Below are 22,882 nucleotides of genomic sequence, written 5' to 3'. Positions count from 1 at the left end.
ATCATAAGACAACAGCTGCTGGCCGAGATCTGGGGGCTGAAGACATGTGTCCAAGGCAAGGCCTCTCGATTCCTCTTCTGCATTAGTGTCATCATTTGCATCAGTGTGTTCATTCTCATTGCTCTGTTCCTCAGTGTTCTCAATATCCATTTCCTCATCAGGGGTATTGATGTCATTTGCACACTCTTCATGCTCATTAAACATTTCTTCTTCAGAAGCATTGATGTAATTTTCACACTCTTCATGCTCATTAAACATTTCTTCTTCAGAGAGTTCTGCATTAATGACGATATCTTTATATTCTGAATGGATATCTTTTAGCTTTCTTAAAACAGACAAAACCTTTTGCATGTTCAAAGTCTGAAACTGATAGTGACCTTGGTAGCACAGACGTCTTTTCAGTTTCACTGTAAGCAGTTGTGATTCACTACTTGGTCTGGGTAAAGAATTCACTGTTGTTTCTACTTCAGATGCAACAGAAATCACGGCACCTTTTATAGCTCTTTGCTGGCCTTTCGGTAGTGTAACAATCTTAGCAAAAGGAATGTACTTTGCAATAACGTGTCTTTCAAGAACATTCAAATCGCAGAGTTCTGGAGGAATGGGAGCGAACTGAAGATTATTGGCTAAAGCAATGTCTGGCATCAGACCTCTCAATAGTGTGTTATGGCAGCAGTGACAGATCCACTCGGTTTTCCTGTTCTCCAAGGGACATTGATCAGGGCAGTCGGAGCACACGTGAACATAGTTTCCAGTCAAGCAAACTGAAGCAACTGTCGGATTCGTCTGATAGCGCTCACGATCACACGATTTGACTTGATTTGAGAAGAGCGCTCTGGCACAGCATGTGCAGACATAAGTTGGCCCCTGTTTTATAACAGCTCTGAAAACATTTAAGGCTTTTAACACAGTAGGATCTTGTACTGCGTCAGGTTGGTTATTTTGTAACGCGTCTCTCTGCTGGCGCATCAGATTCATGTTTTTGTATTTGTGCTGTATGTCTTGTGCACAGCGTACTGTATGAAGTACCTTGAGTGCAGATATATTTTTTTTAGATTTGAATAAGTTATATTCTTTTTGACGAGCCCTAAAATGTGCATCACAATGATACCGTTGTTTAAAAATGTTCTTCCTTTTTTCATAGAATTTAGGATCATTTTTGCATTGGTTTGTATAATGGTCTATTTGTCTTTGCCTAAAAATAGGATCCTTTAAATATCTATCAACAAGATATTGCAAATGCTGTTCCTTGTATTTAGGATTATTCCTATAATTTCTCAATATATAATTCTTCTGTTTCTCCCTGAATTGTGCATCATTCCTGTAATGTTTAATTATATAATTCTTTTGTTTCTCCCTGAATTGTGCATCATTCCTGTAATGTTTAATTATATAATTCTTTTGTTTCTCCCTGAATTGTTCAATATTTCTGTACTTGCTAATAACATAAGCCTTTTTTCGCTCTCTGTATTCATTAATATTTTTATAATTGTTTTTCACAGCTTGGTTATGTCTTTGCCTGTATTCACTACTTTTTTTATAATCATAGACTTTACGTACAGCCTGTTTTTTGTTATAAACACCTTGCCTCTGAACCATTTCTTTGTTCCTTTTTTGATAATAAGCCTTTAGTTTCTGAGTCTTGTTCAGTTTTTCTGTCTGCTTAATTGTCAATTGTGAATATTGGTGATTAGGAGATGACAACGATAATTGATCCTGTGACAGCATGCCATGAGAAAGTTCACTGAATGACACATTTTTATTACTGTCTTGATTCTGAGTGACAGAAGTTATAACGTCCATTTTATCTTGACAAGTCAAGTGGGCTTGATCATTAGCTGATGTGGCTCCATTAACGGTAATCTCGGATGGTTTTTGAACCGGATCTTGAACATACAGTTGTGAGACATCAGCAGACCTGCATTGTTCTTTGTTTGACAGAGCTTCGTTCTCAAAAGAGGTGGATGGTTGCACATCACGTTCAAGCTCACAGCAGTTCAGGGAGACTTCAGTACGTACACTGCTTTCAGTTATCCAGTTAATGAACGATACAGGCAGTAGATCAAATTGTTGCTGGTCTATCAAATCGAAACACCCTTGAAACAATAGCATCAGCCTCTCGATCAAGTCCTCTAAACGGAAGAAGGTCAACATCACGGCTGTACCTGTGCTTTCTTCCTCAGGCATTCCATATGCTGATCTGCAGTGAGAATCAAAATAGCCAAACCTCCCTGAGCGATCTCTGAATACGGCGATACACGTGGTTGCACACAGCAGCAAAGCGTCACTCACATCAGATCTGAGGCATTGCAGAGTATTCTCAAGGTTTTCATACTCGCCTAGGACAGGTGAATCTTTCAGAAATCCAACTCTCTGAGGATGTTTCAGGATGTTGTAGCAGGCTGAGTTGGTCTTAACTGTGCTTGGCAGCTCATCAAAGTTTAAAAAATTAGCCACAAATTGCCCTTTGCTCTGCAGTGTTCGTTTAACACTAGTGTAAACTGCATCACCTCTCTGTAAAATGCGGTCTAAATCGAAACCGAGTAGCTCATTGCGTTCATTATGGACAGCTAGGAACATTAAAGCATTGCACGTACACTGACGGCCTCTAGAGTAAAGCTTACTTGGAGCACAGATCTGTTCAAGCTGGAAGGGTAAATCTGCCTGAATATCATTGAAACATATAACAAACAAAATTATATTACTGTATACCTAATATTTAATTGTGGGCATTGCTTCAAAAAATTCTAACCAATGATTTCTTAATATGCAGACAGGTAGTATCTGTGCTGATACATTTCAGCGGAGCTTTTTTGAGTTTACCTTCTGTGAATACAAAGAAGAGGATATGTGCCAGGTCCATCATTTTGAGTGCCCAGCATGTTCTCCAGACATGTTGGCTGTCTGCTCTGATGGGAACCGAAAGCATTACCGCTTCAGCAAGTCAAAAGGGTAGGTATAGGTATTTTTCAGAAGTTTATTTTAGACTTGTCTAACACAAATAGTAGCCCTTCGGGTTGTCATTGAGTGATCATAACTTACATTTTAACAAATAGTAAATGTAGTACTTGTGATTTTTTTATTACTGACGCATGTTATCTTATCATGGACAGGACTGAGGAGCCACCCATATATGAGGGCTTGTTCCTGGCCAAGGACGAGGAAGTTGCTACCTTTGTTGATCTTGTCAGAGGCAACATGAGAAGTGTATGAACATTAGATTTTTTTTTTTTTAATAATAGTTGTTTATACAGATATTTTAGTTTTGTGTTTTTATGTATCTTAAAATGTGTTATAAACTGACTTTATAGACAAATGACAGTGCTGTCTGCGGTATTGCCAAGTTCACCGCTGGCAGAGAGATGTCCAAAAAGTCTGGTGCTCAGATAGATGAGGAGGGCATTCAAGTTGCAGTTTGCAGGTGTGTGTGTGTGTGTGTGTGTGTGTGTGTGTGTGTGTGTGTGTGTGTGTGTGTGTGTGTGTGTGTGTGTGTGTGTGATCCTGGAGTCTGATATTTGAGTTTTAATGACAATCCAAGTCTTTCACACGTTTGCTTGCTTGCAGAGTGGTATTTATCTATCCTTTGTAGTAGCCAAGTATTATATTTATCATATATTTTGTTATAGGCACTCAGTTGACAGAGATGTGAGCTTAAGCCAGGTCTTACTGGGTCAATTGTTTCTTAACCACTAGATTTTCTTCTGATTTATCAGACATGGGTTTCTTTTACGAGGACTGAACCATTACCGTGGAGAAATATTTGCTTACCCGATGTTTCTTCAAAGAGAGATGTCAAAGAAGGCAAATGTTACCTTCTTCTGTATGGATGTTACATGCAGGTAATCCTCATTGTCATATTGCAAATCCAACTCCATGATTAAAATGTCTTGTTTCTCAGCTTTACAGTGATGTTAGTCATTTTAGATTTCAATTAAAAATGGATCTTTGTTACACTCACATGATGCTGCTCCTGCTTTTTAGGTACTGGCCCTACCTTAACAAAGTAGCAGAGGGTTTACCAGAGCTTCTGCCATTAACAGAAATGAGGCCATTCCTGAGCGTCATGCATGCCAAAGCCCATACAGCAAAATGCGAGGTACATGCAATAACTTTAAGTCTGGTATGGCTGTAGCTATAGGGAAATAATGGGTCGGATAATAGAACGTGCTGTGTGTTATCTTTCACTAACTGCTTTTCAGCTGCTTTTTCAAATTTGTTGGACAGGGATTTTGTTTTTCCCCACCAAATAAAAAGCTTGTGTCATGAGATGTTTTAGAGATAATTGTATGCATTAATGCAATCTTCAATGCAAAGGATTATTTTTACATTTGTGCATGTTATGCCTGATTGGATGATGTTATATCAAAACTTCTGAAGTACTGCTACATAACACTTCTCACTCTGTGTTGCAGGTGAAATGGGGTGGCAGAAGCCAGGATGGAGCAGGCAACACAGTGGGAGAGGAAGTGGAGCAGGTATGGTATTATTGTCAGTATTTTAACTATGGCTACAAAGAGTCTTAATAGAAACCATAACACCAAAAGGCACTTATTTGTCATCTAAGTAAAACGCCTGGTGTGAGGGATAAAGTACATCCTTTATGTATGAGTTAAAATAAAGAACAGGCAGTTCAGTTGTTTTTAGCAATTCAAAATGCATGCATGCATGCATAAGGGGTCCCAAATTCCTTGGATAATACAGTAGACATGTTTTCTGTTAAACCACAGGTTTAAGATCTATGGTGTGTAGGTAATATTTTTATGTAAAGGAGACCAAAATTTAATTGTATTATTTTCTTTATAGGTGAACAGCTTTCTCTCCAGGGCAGCACTTGTCACAAAATACATGACAAAAGCTGGTTGGTGTTACACTTACATTACACGCTCTGGTAGCCTAAATAAATAATAATAAATACTTAATAGTGTTTTTACAGGGAATTAAAAAAAACAAAGTTTCTCTGTTCTGTTCTTACGAAATTTATCATTGTATTACTTCAAGGTAATTACCAGTTCAACTAACTTTTAGTGATAGGGTTTAGGCATGTCTGTTGGGTTTCTCTTATTGCCTTTTGAATGTGAAATCTTACTTTTTGGCTTGTGGGTGCCTTATTGTTTTCATCAGGAAGAGTGAACATGCTAACGCGACAGGCCATGGGTTGGAACAGAAGAAAGAGGGACAACCTTCATCAAGTGTTAGCCCACAGATATGTCAAAGTAAGGGTAAATTATAATTGAGATCCTAAGCACTGCCCCTTTCCCTCAATGCACCAACTACAGCTAGATCTGAAACCATTTGTTGATGAATTGTTTAATCATGTTACGGAAAAAAATATGCGACTATTTTGATAATAATCATGTTTTATTCATTTTAAGTAACTGAGGGGAGGTCTGCTTGCTAGTATACACAGATATTTAATGTGTTATTTAATGTTACACCTGTCCTGATGAAAGTCTTGTACCGAAAGCTCAAGTAAAATTGGTGGATTTTGCATTGTGGTGGTGCATAGAGCTTTTTTCGGACATTTTGTTATTTTTTCCATTTAAAAGATCACAGAGAGGGCAAAGGTGGAAGCTGCCAGCCTTAGCAACATCAAGGAGCAGCACAACCTTGATCAGGAGACAATACAGCAGTGGGTGTGTGATGTTAGACAATGGGCGGTCACAGGTAAAACATGTAAAGTACACTATGTATGTGTGTATATACACACCCACACACACACATCTGTTAAGGACTGTACCTTTATACAAATAATAAAAGGTGGCTATATTTTGAAAATGTCACTAATTGTGTCTCTTGTCAATTGTTTTGTATCACCTATTTAGAGAGAGTCTACACTCCAGGTTGTACTGAAGAGCTAAGGGCTGACATTGAGAACATCACTGTAACCCTTTTGCGCAAGAAGCAAGATCTGTATCGTCAGCATGGTTTGTTGTCAAATCAAGTTATTTAAACCAATAACACTTTAAAAAAACAATAATAATCTGGGATTATGACAGTTTTCTTTTCATTTCGATTTGCAGATAGCAACCAGGCAAGACAAAGAAAGAGAAAGAAAATGACAGAGTTGAAGAAGAAGCTTCGCGAAAAGGTCTTGCAATACAACACCGTAGTGGAAGGAGATCCGATTGACGAGGAGTTGGCTTGCAGTCTGACAGAGGGATATATCCTACCATGGGAAAGACATGAAGATGGTATGATATATATGAATTGCTATATTCCATATTTCCATATTTACCATTGTCCTTTTTGTTACTTGTCATGCAACAACACAGGAATGGGATGATATATTGAAATAAAAAATATCATGAATACCAAAATATGGAAATATTAATCACGGAGCATAAACATTGAATGGTGAGATCAACACCATGTTATTCTGCTGTAGTAATCACAAATAAAATGCTTGACCATCACAATTTCACAAGCTCTCAATTTGAATGGAGAATTATATAATTCAAATTATATTATTGTGACTTTTATTCATATTTTGAAATTGTTTATATTCTACAGAACCAATGTTGTCGCTAAAAAGATTTCTCAGAAAACATAATTCTGTTATACTTGTATAATATAATAATAAACATTCCTTGTCCACTATTCCATTACTTTCCCCAACCAAAGGCAACACCTTCAGGTTGAAGAGATCTGTCTTCGACCAGGTAATGCTGCTGAAACGCTTGGAGGAGGAGCAGAGCATCCTGGTAAAGGAGATGTCTCAGCACATCAAGTACCTTCTGAAGCAAGTGCAAGAAGTGGAGTCACTCAGAGGACAGACTTTGGAGTGCATCAAAACCAGTAGTATGTACAAGATCTTTAGATTTTAGTATCATGTATTTATTTATTTATAATATATATAGATAGATCGATCGATCGAACTCTACTTTATACATTGAGTTGTGATCAGGCACTGAGCTGACCAGCTATTTGGTACCAGTGTGCACAATGTAAAAGTTGTAAATACAGTAAATATAATGACTAAAAGGTAATGTTGAAGTTGCAAATTCAGCATTGTAAAATGCAAAAATAGTTACAAATGTCATGTTTTGTTTGATGTGTCATCTTTCTCTTTCTATTTTTTCCCACAATTCCTCTACAGGTTTCGGTGACCTGACAGAGGATGCTACACATGGGCTCAACAGTGTCCTCAATCGGAGGGGTCACTCACTTAGAAGTCAACACAAACAGGCTGTTAATGCATACAGCAGTATAGCCACTATGGAATGTGATTTCCTTTCCATACAGGAGGACATTGAGGAGTGGGATGACAATGGCTTCACCAGCCCCGAGTCTGAGGAAGAAGACACCTAAAGACCACTGCCAAACAACACAGAGGAACTGGAGATTTGTACAAAAAATCTTGCCTTGCCTTTGTTTTAAATAGCTGTACCAAAGTATCTACAGGAAAGTTTTTGTAGATTCTGTATGTATTTTTACAATCAGCTTGCTGATTTCAAACCAAAACTGCTTATTGCTGCTTTAAATAATTAATTGTCATCATCTTTGCATGGAAAAATCTAATGAAGATTCAATGACAGTCTGTGTAATTTTAACAAGTATAATTCGAATGTACTTTGGTATTTCCATAATATAAGTGGATTTATATTTGTATGCAATATGCATATACTACCCATATTATTTTGTAGTTTTTTTGTAGTTATAGCATACTGAATACAGTCAAATAGCATTGAAACCATAAATGTTATTCTTTTATGTTTTCCATATGACATCATCTAAATGTACATACAGACAGACAGACAAATCCAAAGAATTTTCACTTACATCCTGTAAAACTGTATAAAGAAATGTCTTTGTAACTTGTGATGCATACATATGCACCACTGGTAACCACAGAGCAAGCAAAGCGTGCTCTGTGGGGGCCCCGCTGGGCATTACTGGTTGTAGCACCACCCCAGCAGAATACGTCCCTGGATTGAAGGTCCAGTGGCGCCGCAAACCTGCTCCATCTCTACCATCTCAGATAGGGGTGCCCCAAATTTAGTGAATCAGGCAGACTCCTGGCCTTCTTTCTTTTATTTTGTTTTTATTTTATATGCAAAGCACTTTGAAATGCAATAGTGTGAATATTTAAACTCCTTTATATGTAAAGCATTTTGAATAACTTAATTTTTCTTGCTCTCATTTTGTGATTTTGTGCCACTCTAATAAACCCATTTGATGGAATTGTCTGTTGTGTGAACTTAATATGCTGCAGCAGGAAATGTTCAGTTTGCATTAGCAGTGACTTGATACAGACTTTTCACAGCTACACTGCATGATAAAGCTGTTGTTCTCTTGTACTTATATGGCACTTCTACTCCACTACATCTCAAAGGGAAATACTGTACTTTTTACTTCACTACATTTATCTGACAGCTTTAGTTACTTTACAAAGGTTTTGCACACAAACAATATGAAGAGTATAAATTAGGTACTCAACAGTTTATACAAGAACAGTTAGTGCATTAGTTGATCGACAGAACTTTAATTGCCAGCTATTTAGATCATTTTTTAAGTCATGTCATGTAAAAACATTTCATGGTTCCAGCTTCAGAAATGTGAAGATTTTCATCTAGATTATTTTAATAGATATTTTTAAACATTTTTAGGTTTAGACTGACAAAACAAGCAGTGTGAAAGTGTTACTTTTGGGCTATGGGCTCTCGATTAATAAAAATAAAAAAAATCAGCAAATTCATCCATAATGAAATAATCATCTCATGCAGTCAGAGACTAAACTGTTCACCCACAACCAACTACAACAGTAAAATCCTGCTTTTACATTAACACATGAGGAATAATAATATCATGATAATAAATTATTAGTACTTTTACTTAAGTAAATTATCTGAAAACGTCATCCACCACTGACATCATTTGAAAGTACTATTTGGACACCTAATAGGCCCTATGCACAGCTGCACTACTTCCTGAACTTCAGCCAGCTCCTTTGTTTCCTGTCTGCCGTTATTGGACAAACTGATTAATCCAGGTGTGTCTGATTATTGTTGTTGGTCTGACACACCTGGATTAATCAGTTTGTCCAATAATGGCAGACAGGAAACAAAGGAGCTGGCTGAAGTTCAGGAAGTAGTGCAGCTGTGCATAGGGCCTATTGCATCTTTTAGATTAATGCTGATGCTCATAAGTTCATGACTCTAGCTAAAACACCCAAATAGTCTGTTTTTTGCTTGGCTGCGGTACATACATATGTGCAGTATTGTTATAATACTAAATTTCTAAAAAAATATATAAAAGTTGAGGTCGGGGCCTCAAAGTCCTCACTGAAACTATGCCTGAGCCAAGGCTGTGTCCATGTAAAGTTAAAATTTAAACTTTGTTGTAGGACTAAACCAAATATATGGTTGGAAAGGGCTCGACCTGGAGAGTAACATATGTCAGTCTGAAGGTTGTAAATGGCTCCTGCTTTGAAATATTGACCTCTGAACCTTGACCTTGGTGCATGTTTGAAAGCTTGTCATTCAGGAACAGAAAGGGCTACAGACATGAAACCAACTGTTATAAATAGCTGTTGACTTCAGCTATATGACTATACCCATATGGGTAGAGTCACCAAGAGGTTTTGCTATCAAAAATGGTCAAACTTGATTTTCACCTATTTAACAGTAAGGTATTTAAAATTGTATTACACAAATGTGATTCCCATCCCCTTTAACCCATCAGTGTATTCTTGCATCATTATTTACAAATCTCAATTTCAATATATTGAGACATATATTTTTAAACTACAATTCCCTCTAGCCGCGCCATGCCACTTCATACTAATTAGTACCATATTTGTAGTTTTTTCTGTTTGCAAACGTTAGGCTGTGAATAGGGTTGTAATTTGTAAAAAGATGTATGCACTGAATATATTAAATATCTAGTACAGCCGAACTAGTACTTACACTGTATTTAGGTGTTGTGTGATATGCAAAAGTAAAGATTTTGGTTTATTTCGGATATTTTCCGAGCTGGAAAACAAAACAAATCAGCGTCACAGTAGTTCTTCCGGTTTGCAAAATAGGGTTTTCTAAACACATATCATGATAATATCTTAATGTTTAACTGCAGCCGAAGCATATATTACAATGAATTTATGTGGTTTACTTTAAAAAAGCAAACCGGTGATTAAGGCGATTTTAGCAAGTAGGCCCATATACACGCGTTTCGGGATTATGTTCACACTCGGCTGGAGTTACATAACGTACCTCCGTAATTACACATCGGAAGTGTAATTTAGGAGCTTTAGGCATTTGTATATTGTTTAATTAGAATTTCAAAATGTTTGTTCGGCCGCTATGACTTAAATAAAATTGTTACGTTACACAATACTGCATTTTGTTAGTAAGGATTAAGGTGCTATGTAAATTACGTGGTCAATGATATGAACAGTGTGTGGTTAATGATATATGGACAGACCTGAAAAACACCCATAATAAATTAAAACATTTACAGTGCGTACTCACGTTGTTTGTAATAGGCTTAACTTATTAATATAAGGCTACAAATTACTCCTAAATGTGTAAATATGTATATAATTTCCTTTCTCTTTTCCTTGTTGTTATACAGGTATACATTACCTTTATCAAAGTCTCAATAGGCTATTAACTTTGCTAATATTAACTCTCCTTATGTGATTTATGTCCATATTAAATTCTGATTGTGGATTTACTGATTATCAAATAAAGTTTAACTGGAAGTTTTCAACCATCACAGATAGCTGTCACAGATTGTCAAACTTCATAATAAAAGACAAATCTGAAAATGTCACAAAGTACACTTCATTTATTTTGTTAGGTATAGTTCATGACAGTGAAGTGAATAACAGAAATGGCAAATGAACAACAAATATAGTACCAAAAACAGCACTTTATTTAAGATGATCTCAATTCCCTTATTTGAAGTGTGTGTGTGTGTGTGTGTGTGTGTGTGTGTGTAGTCCCATTTGTGAAATGCACATTTTCATTCCCATCAAAAAATTAAATAGTTATTTTACATTGTCAACACACAATCAGCTTCAAGATGAGTAACTGCTACATAGGGTTAGTCTAAACAGTATGTTATGCAAATAAGGACATGGAATGATTTCATAGTTAATTATGATACTGTAATTTAGCAAGAGGTTGAAAGATTGATAATAAAAATTAAAGCATTTCGAAACCTGTGAATAAAATGGGAAGTTGCTCATGTAGTTTAATTTTATATTTGTGGCGGAGGTTATTTAATATGAAATCTTAAATGAAACCGTGTCCTTTTCAATATTGAGCTATGTCCCCCAATAAAGCACTCCAACTGTGTGTGTCATCAGTGAACTGAACATTTTGGTAGTTGTGAAAGGATCAGTTGTTATGATCAGTCAAAATACAATCAACTGTAACGTTTCCATGGTCTGTTGGCAACAAAACAATCCATATAGGGGTCCTTCAAGTTTAAGAAATGTTAAGTCTGTTGACTGTTGCACTTTATTGAATCCATACAGATAAAAGAGGCTGCAACAAGCTTGAATAAAAACCATGAAGAATATTAAAGTTCAAATTACATTACAAACTGTTTAGCTGATGTAACATGACAATGTTATGGAACAATACAAGTGGACAACAAAAAAATATGTAAAGAAAATACACTTAACAAGAACAAGGAAAAAAATGCATGTTTGCAATGTATGTTGCATATTTGCAGGCTAGCTGCATGGGAATCAGGCTGGCTGCCAGGATGGAGGCCAGGTCTTTCCACTGAGAAAAACATAAATGAATAGAGGGAAGTTGAGGGAGAATTAGTTAGTATAATACACATTGAATTGATTGTCATGAATGTAACATTTACTGTTTTACAATACTTTGCAGAGTAATGCAGAGCATCAAGAATCTGTTGTTCCAGAGTGGGGACGAGGTGAGCAGCTTAAAAGGTCAAAATGTTGTGGAATAAAATAAATCCTCTGACTCACAAATAAATGTATCCATTCGCAGTGTACTAATCGTCAAACCCTGAAACCCTGATGTTTCCTCTGACTATACCATCAACATCTCCAATCACTGCATTCCTCTTCTAGAGACTTGCAGCAGAAACTCAAAAGTGAATAATAAATACTCAAGCATGCACATCATAATCTAAGTTAAGTCATTAAAAGTACTTTATAAATCCCCTTGGGAAAATTCAGATGGGTAATTTTGTGTAGCCTGACCTAAGCCAAAAGACAACAGCCCATGTACGTTGACCTGAAAAATGCTTGGAATAAAGACTAGCTAGTAGCTATATGCTGAATTATTGGAAAAATGTTGTGTAAATAATGCATCCCTACTTTGCGGCCCTTCCATAGTTACATTTAAATAGTGAATTTCACTTTTGGTTTCATATGGCTGTGGATACACTCACAATTGTAAACAGCATACAAAAACTGTTTGCATGATCATTTTTCTTTAATAATCTCTACCCAAGACAATGGCTTGTCAACAATCCCAACAAATGAAAACAGTACATTACACTACATTTATTCATTTAGCCGACGCTTTTATCCAAAGCGACTTACAATTGCTGTTTATGTCAAATGTCGCACGCCTCTGGAGCAACTAGGGGTTAAGAGTCTTGCTCAGGGATGTACAGAGTACACTCTCTGCCAGTACAGAGAGATCCAAGAGCCCAATAATAAAATGCATGTAATCGTACATAACCAAAAGCTATTTAACATACCACATTGTGCAGGGCTGCCAGTCATAAAGATGTTCTGTCCTCCCCTGTGGCAGGAAGACAAAGACATTGTATTACTGTATGTTATTTAAATATTGTACTTTAACAAGGAGTGAAAATATATTAATTGTTGACATAGTTTATATACTGCATATTTAGAATAATAGTCATCAAATAAGATCCATGACTGACACTTCAAGCTAAAGGTATTTACAGGATGCCTACATATACAGCTCAATGTTGTGACTTAGACAACAGCATTTTGTCAAGGTAACATTAAGTAATCACTGTGAAGCTGCTTTCATACAATCTGTATTGTAAAAAGCGCTATATAAAAAGGTGACTTGTCTTGACGTGGGTGTCTTTAGGGGTAATAATTGTTTTTTGGGGGGATAAATAATAAAAGCAATAAAACCATTGTTTTTATAATCACATATTTGTTGCTGCATTTTAAGTGAAATTTAACTTGGTTAAGGTTTTGAAATGACAATAGCCAATAGCATTATTTAAAGGTATAGCGGAGGATCTTTCCGAATTTTAAATAAGTCCCGCCCTCTCCACTTTTTGAAAAGTTTGATTGATTCACCAGAATGATTGACAATTAGGAGGACCAATAGTATAGGGAATCCACCCGGAAATAAAAAATCCTCCGCTATACCTTTAACTAATTGAGAGGAAACACTGTTATCCAGTTAGTCATTGTCCTACCTTCCTGTTCCTTGTCTTTATTATTTCACGGACTGGGAACATTTCAAGCCGATTGTGAGGGCAATCTGTAATTGTAAGGAATATATTATTTGCACCAATGTCCACAATATGTGTAGTATTTTTTTGTGCAGGAATCAATTCACAATGCACACATTTATGCATTTTTTCCACTGTTTGTCATTAGCACATTTAGCTCCTCCTAGTGAGATTTGAGAACCACAGGAGTATCAAAGGCTGCATGGTTCTATTCAAAATCTTTGTTTCTTTGCCATCCCTTCTTTATGTTGTGTCTCCTAATGGACTGTTTACATTTTACATCGCTTGCCACAGAGCAGATATATTTTACACTGGTATTCTTTACACTAGGACTTTAACTTTGCAGCTCTCTAATTACAGGGATGTGTAGACAACCATCAATTAAATTACTATTTATAGAAAAAATAATAAAATAATATAGCATATAGGCATACAGTATAATTGCAATCCTGAATCAGATCCATAATAAATCAATAATTTTTAGAGGGTTTACAAAAATCACATTAACTTCATGACGATTATGCGGGGGTAAAATGTCTGTACAATACATGCCGTGCATAGACTAAAACACACCTTTAATTTTTTGTGGTCTTTTACGTTGCCGTGGACCCTGCAGTGGTGGCTGCACAGCTGGGACCTGGTGTGCTGGTTCATGGAAGGGTGGAGCTGGGTGTGCTGGTTCCTGGATGGATGGAGCCAGGTGTGTTGGTTCCTGGATGGATGGAGCCAGGTGTGCTGGTTCCTGGATGGATGGAGACAGGTGTGGTGGTGTGTGGTTGGAAAGAGCCAGGTGTGCTGGTTCCTGGATGGATGGAGCCAGGTGTGCTGGTTCTCGGATGGATGGAGCCAGGTGTGTTGGTAACTGGATGGATGGAGCCAGGTGTGCTGGTTCTCGGATGGATGGAGCCAGGTGTGCTGGTTCCTGGATGGATGGAGACAGGTGTGGTGGTGTGTGGTTGGAAAGAGCCAGGTGTGGTGGCTCCTGGATGGATGGAGCCAGGTGTGCTGGTTCCTGGATGGATGGAGACAGGTGTGTTGGTTCCTGGATGGATGGACCCAGGTGTGCTGGTTCCTGGATGGATGGAGACAGGTGTGCTGGTTCTCGGATGGATGGAGCCAGGTGTGTTGGTTCCTGGATGGATGGAGCCAGGTGTGTTGGTTCCTGGATGGATGGAGCCAGGTGTGCTGGTTCTCGGATGGATGGAGCCAGGTGTGCTGGTTCCTGGATGGATGGAGACAGGTGTGGTGGTGTGTGGTTGGAAAGAGCCAGGTGTGGTGGCTCCTGGATGGATGGAGCCAGGTGTGCTGGTTCCTGGATGGATGGAGACAGGTGTGGTGGTGTGTGGTTGGAAAGAGCCAGGTGTGGTGGCTCCTGGATGGATGGAGCCAGGTGTGCTGGTTCCTGGATGGATGGAGACAGGTGTGGTGGTGTGTGGCTGGAAAGACCCAGGTGTGCTGGTTCCTGGATGGATGGAGCCAGGTGTGCTGCTTTGTAGATGGATGGACCCTGGAGTGCTGGTTTGTAGATGGATGGAGCAGGGTGCGGTGATGTGTGGTAGGAAGGAGACGGCTGTGGTGACGTGCAGACGGATGTAGTCTGGGTTGCTGGTGTGCCAATGGATGGAGCCTGGTTTTGTGATGCTGTGGCTGGTGTTTCCTGTTGTGGTGACTGGATATGGTTGGTAGGGGTTAAGTCACACGTCACCAAATGTAGGACGAAGTTCTCCTCTTCTTGAGGTAGTTGGTCTGGGTTGAGTCTTGTCCAACCTATAAATGGACATGGAGAACACACAAATATAATATATAATATGCAAACGCCGGTGCTGACCGGTCTACTGCCAGTGATGCATGCACTCGTCGGGAGAGTGGCATTAAGCAAAGTTGAATCTTCTGTAAAAACACTGAATACTACTCTTATTAATACATGTGCAGAAAAAACATTAGTTCGAAAATCGGGGTTGACTTGCTTTATTTTTTATTTCAGCCAGTGATGTTGGGAAACGTTATATGTTTTGTAAAAAAAACATACTCCACCCTGCTCTTATCAATATGCTATTAGTTAAATAGCATTAGATAGCTATTACCGATGTTGGGAGAAACTGTTTATTATTTTTTAAATATGCACATTGCTTCTCTGTATAGCATCACCTGGTCGGGGGGGCAGCAATGTGTAAAGTTTGGCTGATTGTTGACTGCTAATGTTAATTATTGTTGTTCCAGCAAAGTGGATTGATTTCTAAAATAAGTGGACTAAACAGGTTATCTGTCACTTTTTAGAAAGGGGCAGGGCGCGGGATAGTAAAAGTAATATAGTAACATGACAAGTAATGTAACTAGTAACTTTTAATTCCCTGTAATAAGTAAAGTAATATTATAACTTTTACAGAAGGAGTAACAATTCCCTGAGTAACTTGCCCAACACCAGTTGTGGTCTCAGTGACTTTCATGCCGTTAGGTACTTTTTTGCACATCCAATCTCTATTCGCAGTGGCACAAGTAGTAGATTTACTTTGACTATGTTTTAAAAAAATACATTAACATTAACACAAGTTAGTCTTAATTAAAGGGCAAAATTAGTAGGATTGTCTCTTGCTGTTTGTAAACACATGATTCAAAGTTGGCCCATGCAGAGAGAGCGGCGATTGAGCGAGCTCCAAAAGAGAGTGAGCAGTGTTAGCAAGAACAAAGCAGTGAATCAGAGAAATAAAAGGTCTTCTGATTGTTTCATTTCGGTTACATTCTAAAGCACAAATAAACATGACCCCACCTCCACAGAACCCTGTTGGAAAGAGCGACTTTGGCGGATTTTGTGTGAATACAGCCGAAGCCACCGTCAGCCTTTAATATATGTCTGCTATAAGTGTGTGTGTAGCTCAGACACACAGACCTGTATGATAGAGAGAGAACACAGAGGAAAGAGATGGAGACAGCAATGTAACCTGATTGCTACGTTACTATAGAGTAAGAGTCCTGGGCCCGTATTCTTAAAGATTCTAAGAATCCTCTCAGAAAACTCCTAATTTAGCTTAAAAACTTTTACATAGAAGTCTTAGCTTAAGAGTGATTCTGAGAGCAACTCTTGAGCAAGGAAAAAACAAAAACTTTTATCTTAGTGAGGAGGCGGGGCTGACCCCGTTGCTATGTGTGACAAAATTTTTTGAAGACTGTGATTGGTTGGTTGTCCACGAAGGAAAACAATTTTTATGTATAGGGTCTATTCTAAGCCTTCACATTGAAATTACATGCGTAATCTGGCGCTATAGCATTTATGTGCTGTAACGGAGATGTTAGCGTGTCTTTAATAAGATCGGTCACTAAACATGATCTCTGCATTATCTAATCTATAGCGTCTTATAGGCTAACTCACTGTCCATTGTCTGCAACACATTTCTTCTCCCTCTTCATCTTTCTGCCACTGTAAACGCCCACATTTCTAAGAATTTTTCTAGAATTTTGTCACTAGGAGCTACTCTTTGCATTAAGATTTTTTATGAATACGGGACCTGGCTTTTATTTTATGAGAAACCACAGGAAGTCCTGTTTCCCATTTGCGCTAGCTTCCCAGCTGAGTGTTTAGGCTCTTTAAAATGACTCTAGGTTGCAGCTAGGCTACAGCCAGATCAGAATTTCTAGTCTTTGCTGTTTGGAAATGTACAGGACAACACCAACAATTGTACAACGGATAGTGAATACATGCATGCGTATGCATTTCAAGGTTAAATAAATGCAATCTCACCTTCAACCATCAATTTATAGATGGCATCCACATTATCAAGGCATTTCTTAGCGGATGTGCTAAGGTGGGCATGCATTGGCAGCATTAGTTTTGTTTTAGTATGGCACGTCCCTGTCACCACCTTAGGAGGATGGGCAATTAGCAGCAGGGGCTTCATGCCAAGGGCATACAACTTCTCAAGCTGGAACAGAGAGGTAGAGAGATCAATAAGATACACAAAACTGTAGTTTACAGCTGAATTTTACAATTTACACTGGGACGGCAGTGGCTCAGTGGTTCATGTAGGTTGTCTACAAATTTGGAAGACTGGTGGTTCAATCCCCGGTTCCACTGAATCAAGTGTCGAGGTGTCCATGAGCAAGACACCTAACCCCAGCTGCTCCCGACGAGCTGGATGGTGCCTTGCATGGCTGACACCGCTGTCGGTGCATGTGTGAAGTTACATCAAAGCTAGGAAACATCTACAAACAATTTTTACATAATTTTTGGATAGATAAATGTGAGGATTTGTATGAGTTTCAACTCCCTAGATATAATAGTAGGAAAAAACAGTAAACATGAATTATATTCTTATTAATAGTGTGGATGTGAGGCAATTTATTAAACTAGTCAATTTATTTGCTTATGTCAAAATAATAAAACACTTTTGGTGAATGAGATGATCGGAAAACTACATACCAGAATGGCAGCATCATCAAGAACGTGGGACTTATTTTTATTTTTTTTCATAGATGCCAACCACTGCTTCTGCTGACTTTTAAATTTTTCCATCTTTTTTTGGAGTCTTACATTTTGGGGTTGTGGATGGTTGCAAAATGAACAAATTTTAAGTCCACAATATATTTTTTCCCTTACTGTGCAAATATCAGATTTGTACCACATTCACTTGACACAAGCAAGTACCAACACAAATCTATTTTTATTTAAGCCTACAAATAATGGAAAAGGTGGTCTTCTTCTGTCCTGTTGCATAAAACGCTTCTCATAATATCTACTGCTCTCTCTTCTCAATGTCACACATAACTAAAGTAACAATTATGATTCAGTGTCTTCTAAGATGGCAAAGTCTTACAAAAGTATGGCACGAAAGTGTTACAGGATAATTATGTTAATTACAAGTTAATTATGCATTAATTATATCAGGTATGAACGGTCATTGACATTGAGTCGCACTGAGCAGTCAAATCCTCTGGAAAGACTCCCGGTCCACTTTTTTATTCTAGTCCATCCCCGATTGCGGTAATTCTCCTTAGTTACACTTCTGACATTTACTTTGCACTTTGAATAAAACTTTAACCACTGCAACAACACGTTGTTAATTGTTGTCCTCACAACACATGGACAAATACATGAGTTTAAACTGATTTTTGTTGTGGAAGTGCCACATTCCTACTGTGCCGGGATCGGGACAGCTGTCATTTGGCTGGCTAGCTAACGTAACTACTTCGGCGGGTAGCCGTGTAAATGATAATGCAACACTAACAAATTCAACCTAAACTCCATGGATGATTAAATCAAGCTACAACTAAAGAAATAACAGCAAAGGTTTTACGTGCTTTTTAACAAACAAACACCCCGAGGGGTTGAGATACTTACTGTAGTCATGTGGCGGGAGAAATGAGTGGTAAAAGCGCGGTGATTATGGGTAAGAAGCGTGCGTAACGTGACGTATCGTTGCCGTGGTAACGACTGAAAGTCTTCTGATTCATAATAATAATAATTAATAATATTCCCTGCTATGACAGACAATACATTTGAAAAGAATAAAATATCGTAAATGGTTTAATAAAGTAAAGGGAACAATATATTTAACACATCCTCGGGCCATTCTTTAAAACTACTCCATCTATAAATGGATAGTTATATCACAAACAATTTACTGTTATTTAGACAACAAAAATCGGAAGTAATACACTACAATAAATTATAAAAGGAGGACGTTTCGTAAACTAGAAAACAACATTTACCGCTGCCCACTGTGACGTTGTCTAACCAGGGAATCCGTGTGTCCACCACGACAAATGAGCCTCATTGACTTTGTATGGGTGTTGTTTTCGTGGTGCCGACACGTAATTGTAACACATTACGTGCCACCACCACGCAAATCGGGGTTAAGGGGTCGTGTTCATTTCACGTAATTCTGTGAGATCAGGTTGCAACATAAAAATGCTTTTAACATTTAATTATGCAACACTCTTTAAAGAAAAATATCCCACAGTTATGGATAAACTCACAACGTCATCATCAAGTGCTGTGCTGGTCCACTTCATCATTGTGTTTGGGCATGTGTAGGATGTGTCCAGCGAGGTGCACCCTTTGCTCTGTCTCAGTTTCTGAAAGTCTTCATGTGAAGTCCCATTCCTCCTCAGGATCTCTTTGATATATGCAGAACCAATATTGAAAATAGTGATTTATCTTTTTCCATATTCTTAAAGCATTTTGTTTTCTCTTTCAGCTTCATAAACTGTACTTGATGTCTGCCTAATACCTTTTTCAAAAAAGTCAGGTGTTTTGCTTAAGGACATATTCATTGCATAGTTACAATAAAAGTGACCAATATTCACAAGGATATAGAATGAAAGTTGAGAATGTAAAATGTTGTGCTTACGTTTTTAGCTATTTGTTCTTTATAGCGAAGAAACAAATGTATTTTCACATAACAAAGTTGAATCTCATCTCTTGGTTTGTAAAAATATAACTTCATGGCAGCAATTTTTTTAACGTTAATGTATGTGTCACTATGATTGCCCCTGTATCTGGATTTTTTTAATTAACTGATTTGTAGCCTATACTGTTGTGCAGTAGTTTTGGCGCTCCGTTTGTCTTTAAACAGTTTGACATTAAATATTGGAATATGCTTTCAAAATTGTGCATTCTGACCTTGATCATGCAAAACGGATTTCCCCTCGGGGAGAACCCCCTGGTCTTGAGCCACCACTGTAAGGGTCTCATGTACAGCAGGCCAAAAGGAATCACTTTGGATGCTGCTGCTATCAAACCCAAAAGTCTCTGAAACTGTACTACAGTGAGTGACTGGCCTAGTCTTATCCTGCACATGGCTTCCAGGATCGATTTTACCCTGGCGGGCGCCAAACGGGCTCTCATGGTCTTTGTGTCCCATACTACGCCCAGAAAAGTGGTATTCTGTTGTGGAACTAACATGCTTTTCTTTACATTTAGCCTTAACCCCAACGTCTTCATATGAGCTAGCACAGCATCTCGATACTGAGCCGCCTGATGTTCTGACTGTGCCAGGATGAGCCAGTCGTCTATATAATTCAGCACGCGGATGCCCTGGAGTCTCAAGGGAGCCAGAGTTGCATCCATGCACTTTGTGAACGTGCGGGGTGACAGTGCTTGGCCAAACGGAAGAACCCGATACTGGTACGCTTCGCCCCCGAAAGTGAACCTGAGGAACTTCCTGTGTTGCGGAAGGATGGAGATTTTAGGTCTATTCTGCCCTACAAAGCAAAAAGGCAGTAACTACGCAGAGTGCAGAACTGAGAAAAATGACTTTAAAGTTATTCTGTCATCCAGCCTAAGTAGTTGTAGGTAGATTATTGGACATGTGGCTGCTTTGTTACTTTATATTAGCTTATTCTTTGTATATATCAATCCTCATATTTAATTTGATATTTTACCCCTATTTTGCAGTTACTGTATTCTTGCTTTGTAAATTTGCTTAGTATTACTTACCAAAAACGTGGCACAATACCAAGGAAAAAGGCAGTAACTACAGATTCTCCAAAAGCTATTACCATTTTTCTCCAAAACGACACACATTTGAGATAAGATGTTTTGTCACATAACAAAGGATGCCTTGAATGTCATGAAAATGATAATAACTCATTTTTGACCAAAAATGCAGTTACTGCCTTTTTGCTTTGTAGGGCAGTATTGTGACACACCAGTCCTCGGACCTGATCTGACACACGATCTGTTTTAACGTGAGCATTTTGAATTTTAATTTTTTGACTGCTCGATTTAGCTGGCGTAGATCTAAAATTGGCCGCAACCCTCCACCCTTCTTTGGAACTATGAAGTACGGGCTGTAAAACCCTGACTCTCTGCTGTGGGGAGGAACCCTCTCTATAGCCTCTTTTTGCAGAAGCATCTGTACTTCTCCTTCCATCACCAGAGCCTGCTCGGAGTTTACTACCGTCTACCCCGTTGAACCTGGGCGGGCGTGACCCGAACTGAATTCTGTACCCTTTTTTCACTGTACACAGGACCCAGTCTGAGACATTTGGCATAAGTTTCCACGCTGCCAGATAATCTACTAAGGGAACCAGCCTCTCGAGGCTGGCCTCTGATGTTATTTGAGCGGCCAGCTCGGTGTCCTGAAACGGCGTACCGGCAGGAAGCAACCGAACTGACCCACTTCGAACCCTCCTCGGAGGGTGCAAGCTTCCCCACGCCACTACGTTTCCGGGCGGACATGGAGATTTGAACTCGCTGAGGACCGCTGCGCCCTGAAGCACCAGAGGTGACAGGGTTGGCAACACGGCCCCTTGATGGCACAGAGAGGAGGCGAGTGCCTCGACACACCGCTTCCCCTCGTCAGGACTTCTTCGCCGAGGCCTTCCTGGAGATAATCACAGTCCTCAGATCTGCTCTACCTCGGGAAGACCTCGGCTGAGCGCGCTGTCCCGACCCCCAGCCTCTCTGTGGGGGAGCACGGGCAGCCATGCTCACTTTTTGCTTGGCTCTATGAGAAGAGGGCGTACTCGACTGGGGCTGCTCCCGCCAGAGACATACATTTTTCGGGGGAGAAATTTTTGGAAAGCCGCTGCCTGCTTTTTTGCTTCTTGAAACCTATCAACGACCGAGTTTACTGAGTCGCCAAAAAGGCCAGCAGGGGAGACAGGAGCATCTAACAAGATTTTTTTTTAATCTCTTTCCTTGATGTCAGATAAATTCAACCAAAGATGCCTCTCCGTGGCCAGTAGATTTCGCTGCCTCCCTGGTGGCCCGAAGAGACAAATCAGCTGCCCTCCTGATCTCCACTATTGTTTCTCTCCCTACTTCTTCACACTCATCATCTATGTCTTTCAGCAGGTCCGCCTGATATGCCTGTAAGACCGCCATAGTATGTAAACTGGCGGCCGCCTGACCTGCTGCCGAGTATGCCCTACCCACTAAAACCGATGTTGTTTTTACTGGCTTAGTGGGCAGCTGCGGGGCTTTCAGCGAAGATGCAGACTCAGGGGAGAGATAGCTCGCAAGCGTCTCTTCCACCTGAGGCATCGCCGCATCACCATGTTCTTTTAAACCCATTATATTTGAGTATTCAGATGTTGCTGGGTTAAATACTCTAAATGATACCGGTCTAATCCGACACCTCAGTGTGTAGGTCAGGAAAGAACGGTAAGCCCCACTTTGGAGGTTGTGATCTGGATGGCAGAAAGCGTTCATCTAATTTGCTTTTTGACTGACGTGCTTCCTGCTCATCGGTTGGCCAATCTAAATTTAATCTAGCAACAGCGCGAGTGACAACCTCCAAAAGCTCCTCTTGTGTGTGTGTGCGTGTGTGTGGTGGTGAAAAACTTTAATTTTCATCTATTTCCAGGTTTACAACATCCAGTTCCTTGGAACTGGACTGCTGCTGCACCTGCACTTCAGCGCGAGCAGAAGAAACCGCCCCGCGTGCTTCTGACTCGCGAACTGAAGTGTCAGATCCAACGGGTAAAAGAAGAGATAGGGGATCTCCCGTCTCTA

The 22,882-nt window shown here is 39.2% G+C and overlaps 5 protein-coding genes across 8 annotated transcripts in view; 2 read left to right on the top strand and 3 right to left on the bottom strand.

The window, feature by feature from the left end:
- The window catches only part of ighd (immunoglobulin heavy constant delta), a 790,210-nt gene that overhangs the window by 226,791 nt on the left and 540,537 nt on the right, over positions 1 to 22,882 (bottom strand). The window lies entirely within an intron of this gene.
- LOC307154331 (uncharacterized protein) overlaps positions 1 to 22,882 on the bottom strand; it is a 780,250-nt gene that overhangs the window by 304,086 nt on the left and 453,282 nt on the right. The gene's annotated exons all lie outside the window — the stretch shown is intronic.
- LOC307154345 (uncharacterized protein) overlaps positions 1 to 22,882 on the bottom strand; it is a 430,222-nt gene that overhangs the window by 118,899 nt on the left and 288,441 nt on the right. The window lies entirely within an intron of this gene.
- LOC307166221 (uncharacterized protein) lies at positions 2,636 to 6,283 on the top strand (the record flags this gene model as incomplete). The annotated part of the gene is made up of 13 exons (XM_079884436.1): positions 2,636 to 2,654; positions 2,774 to 2,952; positions 3,114 to 3,207; positions 3,312 to 3,421; positions 3,714 to 3,839; positions 3,982 to 4,096; positions 4,413 to 4,475; positions 4,804 to 4,858; positions 5,122 to 5,213; positions 5,547 to 5,664; positions 5,823 to 5,924; positions 6,021 to 6,191; positions 6,273 to 6,283. The coding sequence occupies exons 2-13, from the start codon at positions 2,849 to 2,851 to the stop codon at positions 6,281 to 6,283; spliced, it is 1,161 nt and encodes a 386-aa protein (XP_079740562.1). The 5' UTR covers positions 2,636 to 2,654; positions 2,774 to 2,848.
- LOC307166157 (uncharacterized protein) lies at positions 6,612 to 7,397 on the top strand. The gene is made up of 2 exons (XM_079884331.1): positions 6,612 to 6,798; positions 7,097 to 7,397. The coding sequence occupies exons 1-2, from the start codon at positions 6,663 to 6,665 to the stop codon at positions 7,306 to 7,308; spliced, it is 348 nt and encodes a 115-aa protein (XP_079740457.1). The 5' UTR covers positions 6,612 to 6,662; the 3' UTR covers positions 7,309 to 7,397.

Source organism: Squalius cephalus (genome assembly GCF_949319135.1).
Source record: "Squalius cephalus genome assembly, chromosome: 1".
Lineage (NCBI taxonomy): Eukaryota > Metazoa > Chordata > Actinopteri > Cypriniformes > Leuciscidae > Squalius > Squalius cephalus.
Note: the sequence above shows the minus strand (reverse complement) of the source record. Positions and strands in the feature narration are given on the sequence as shown.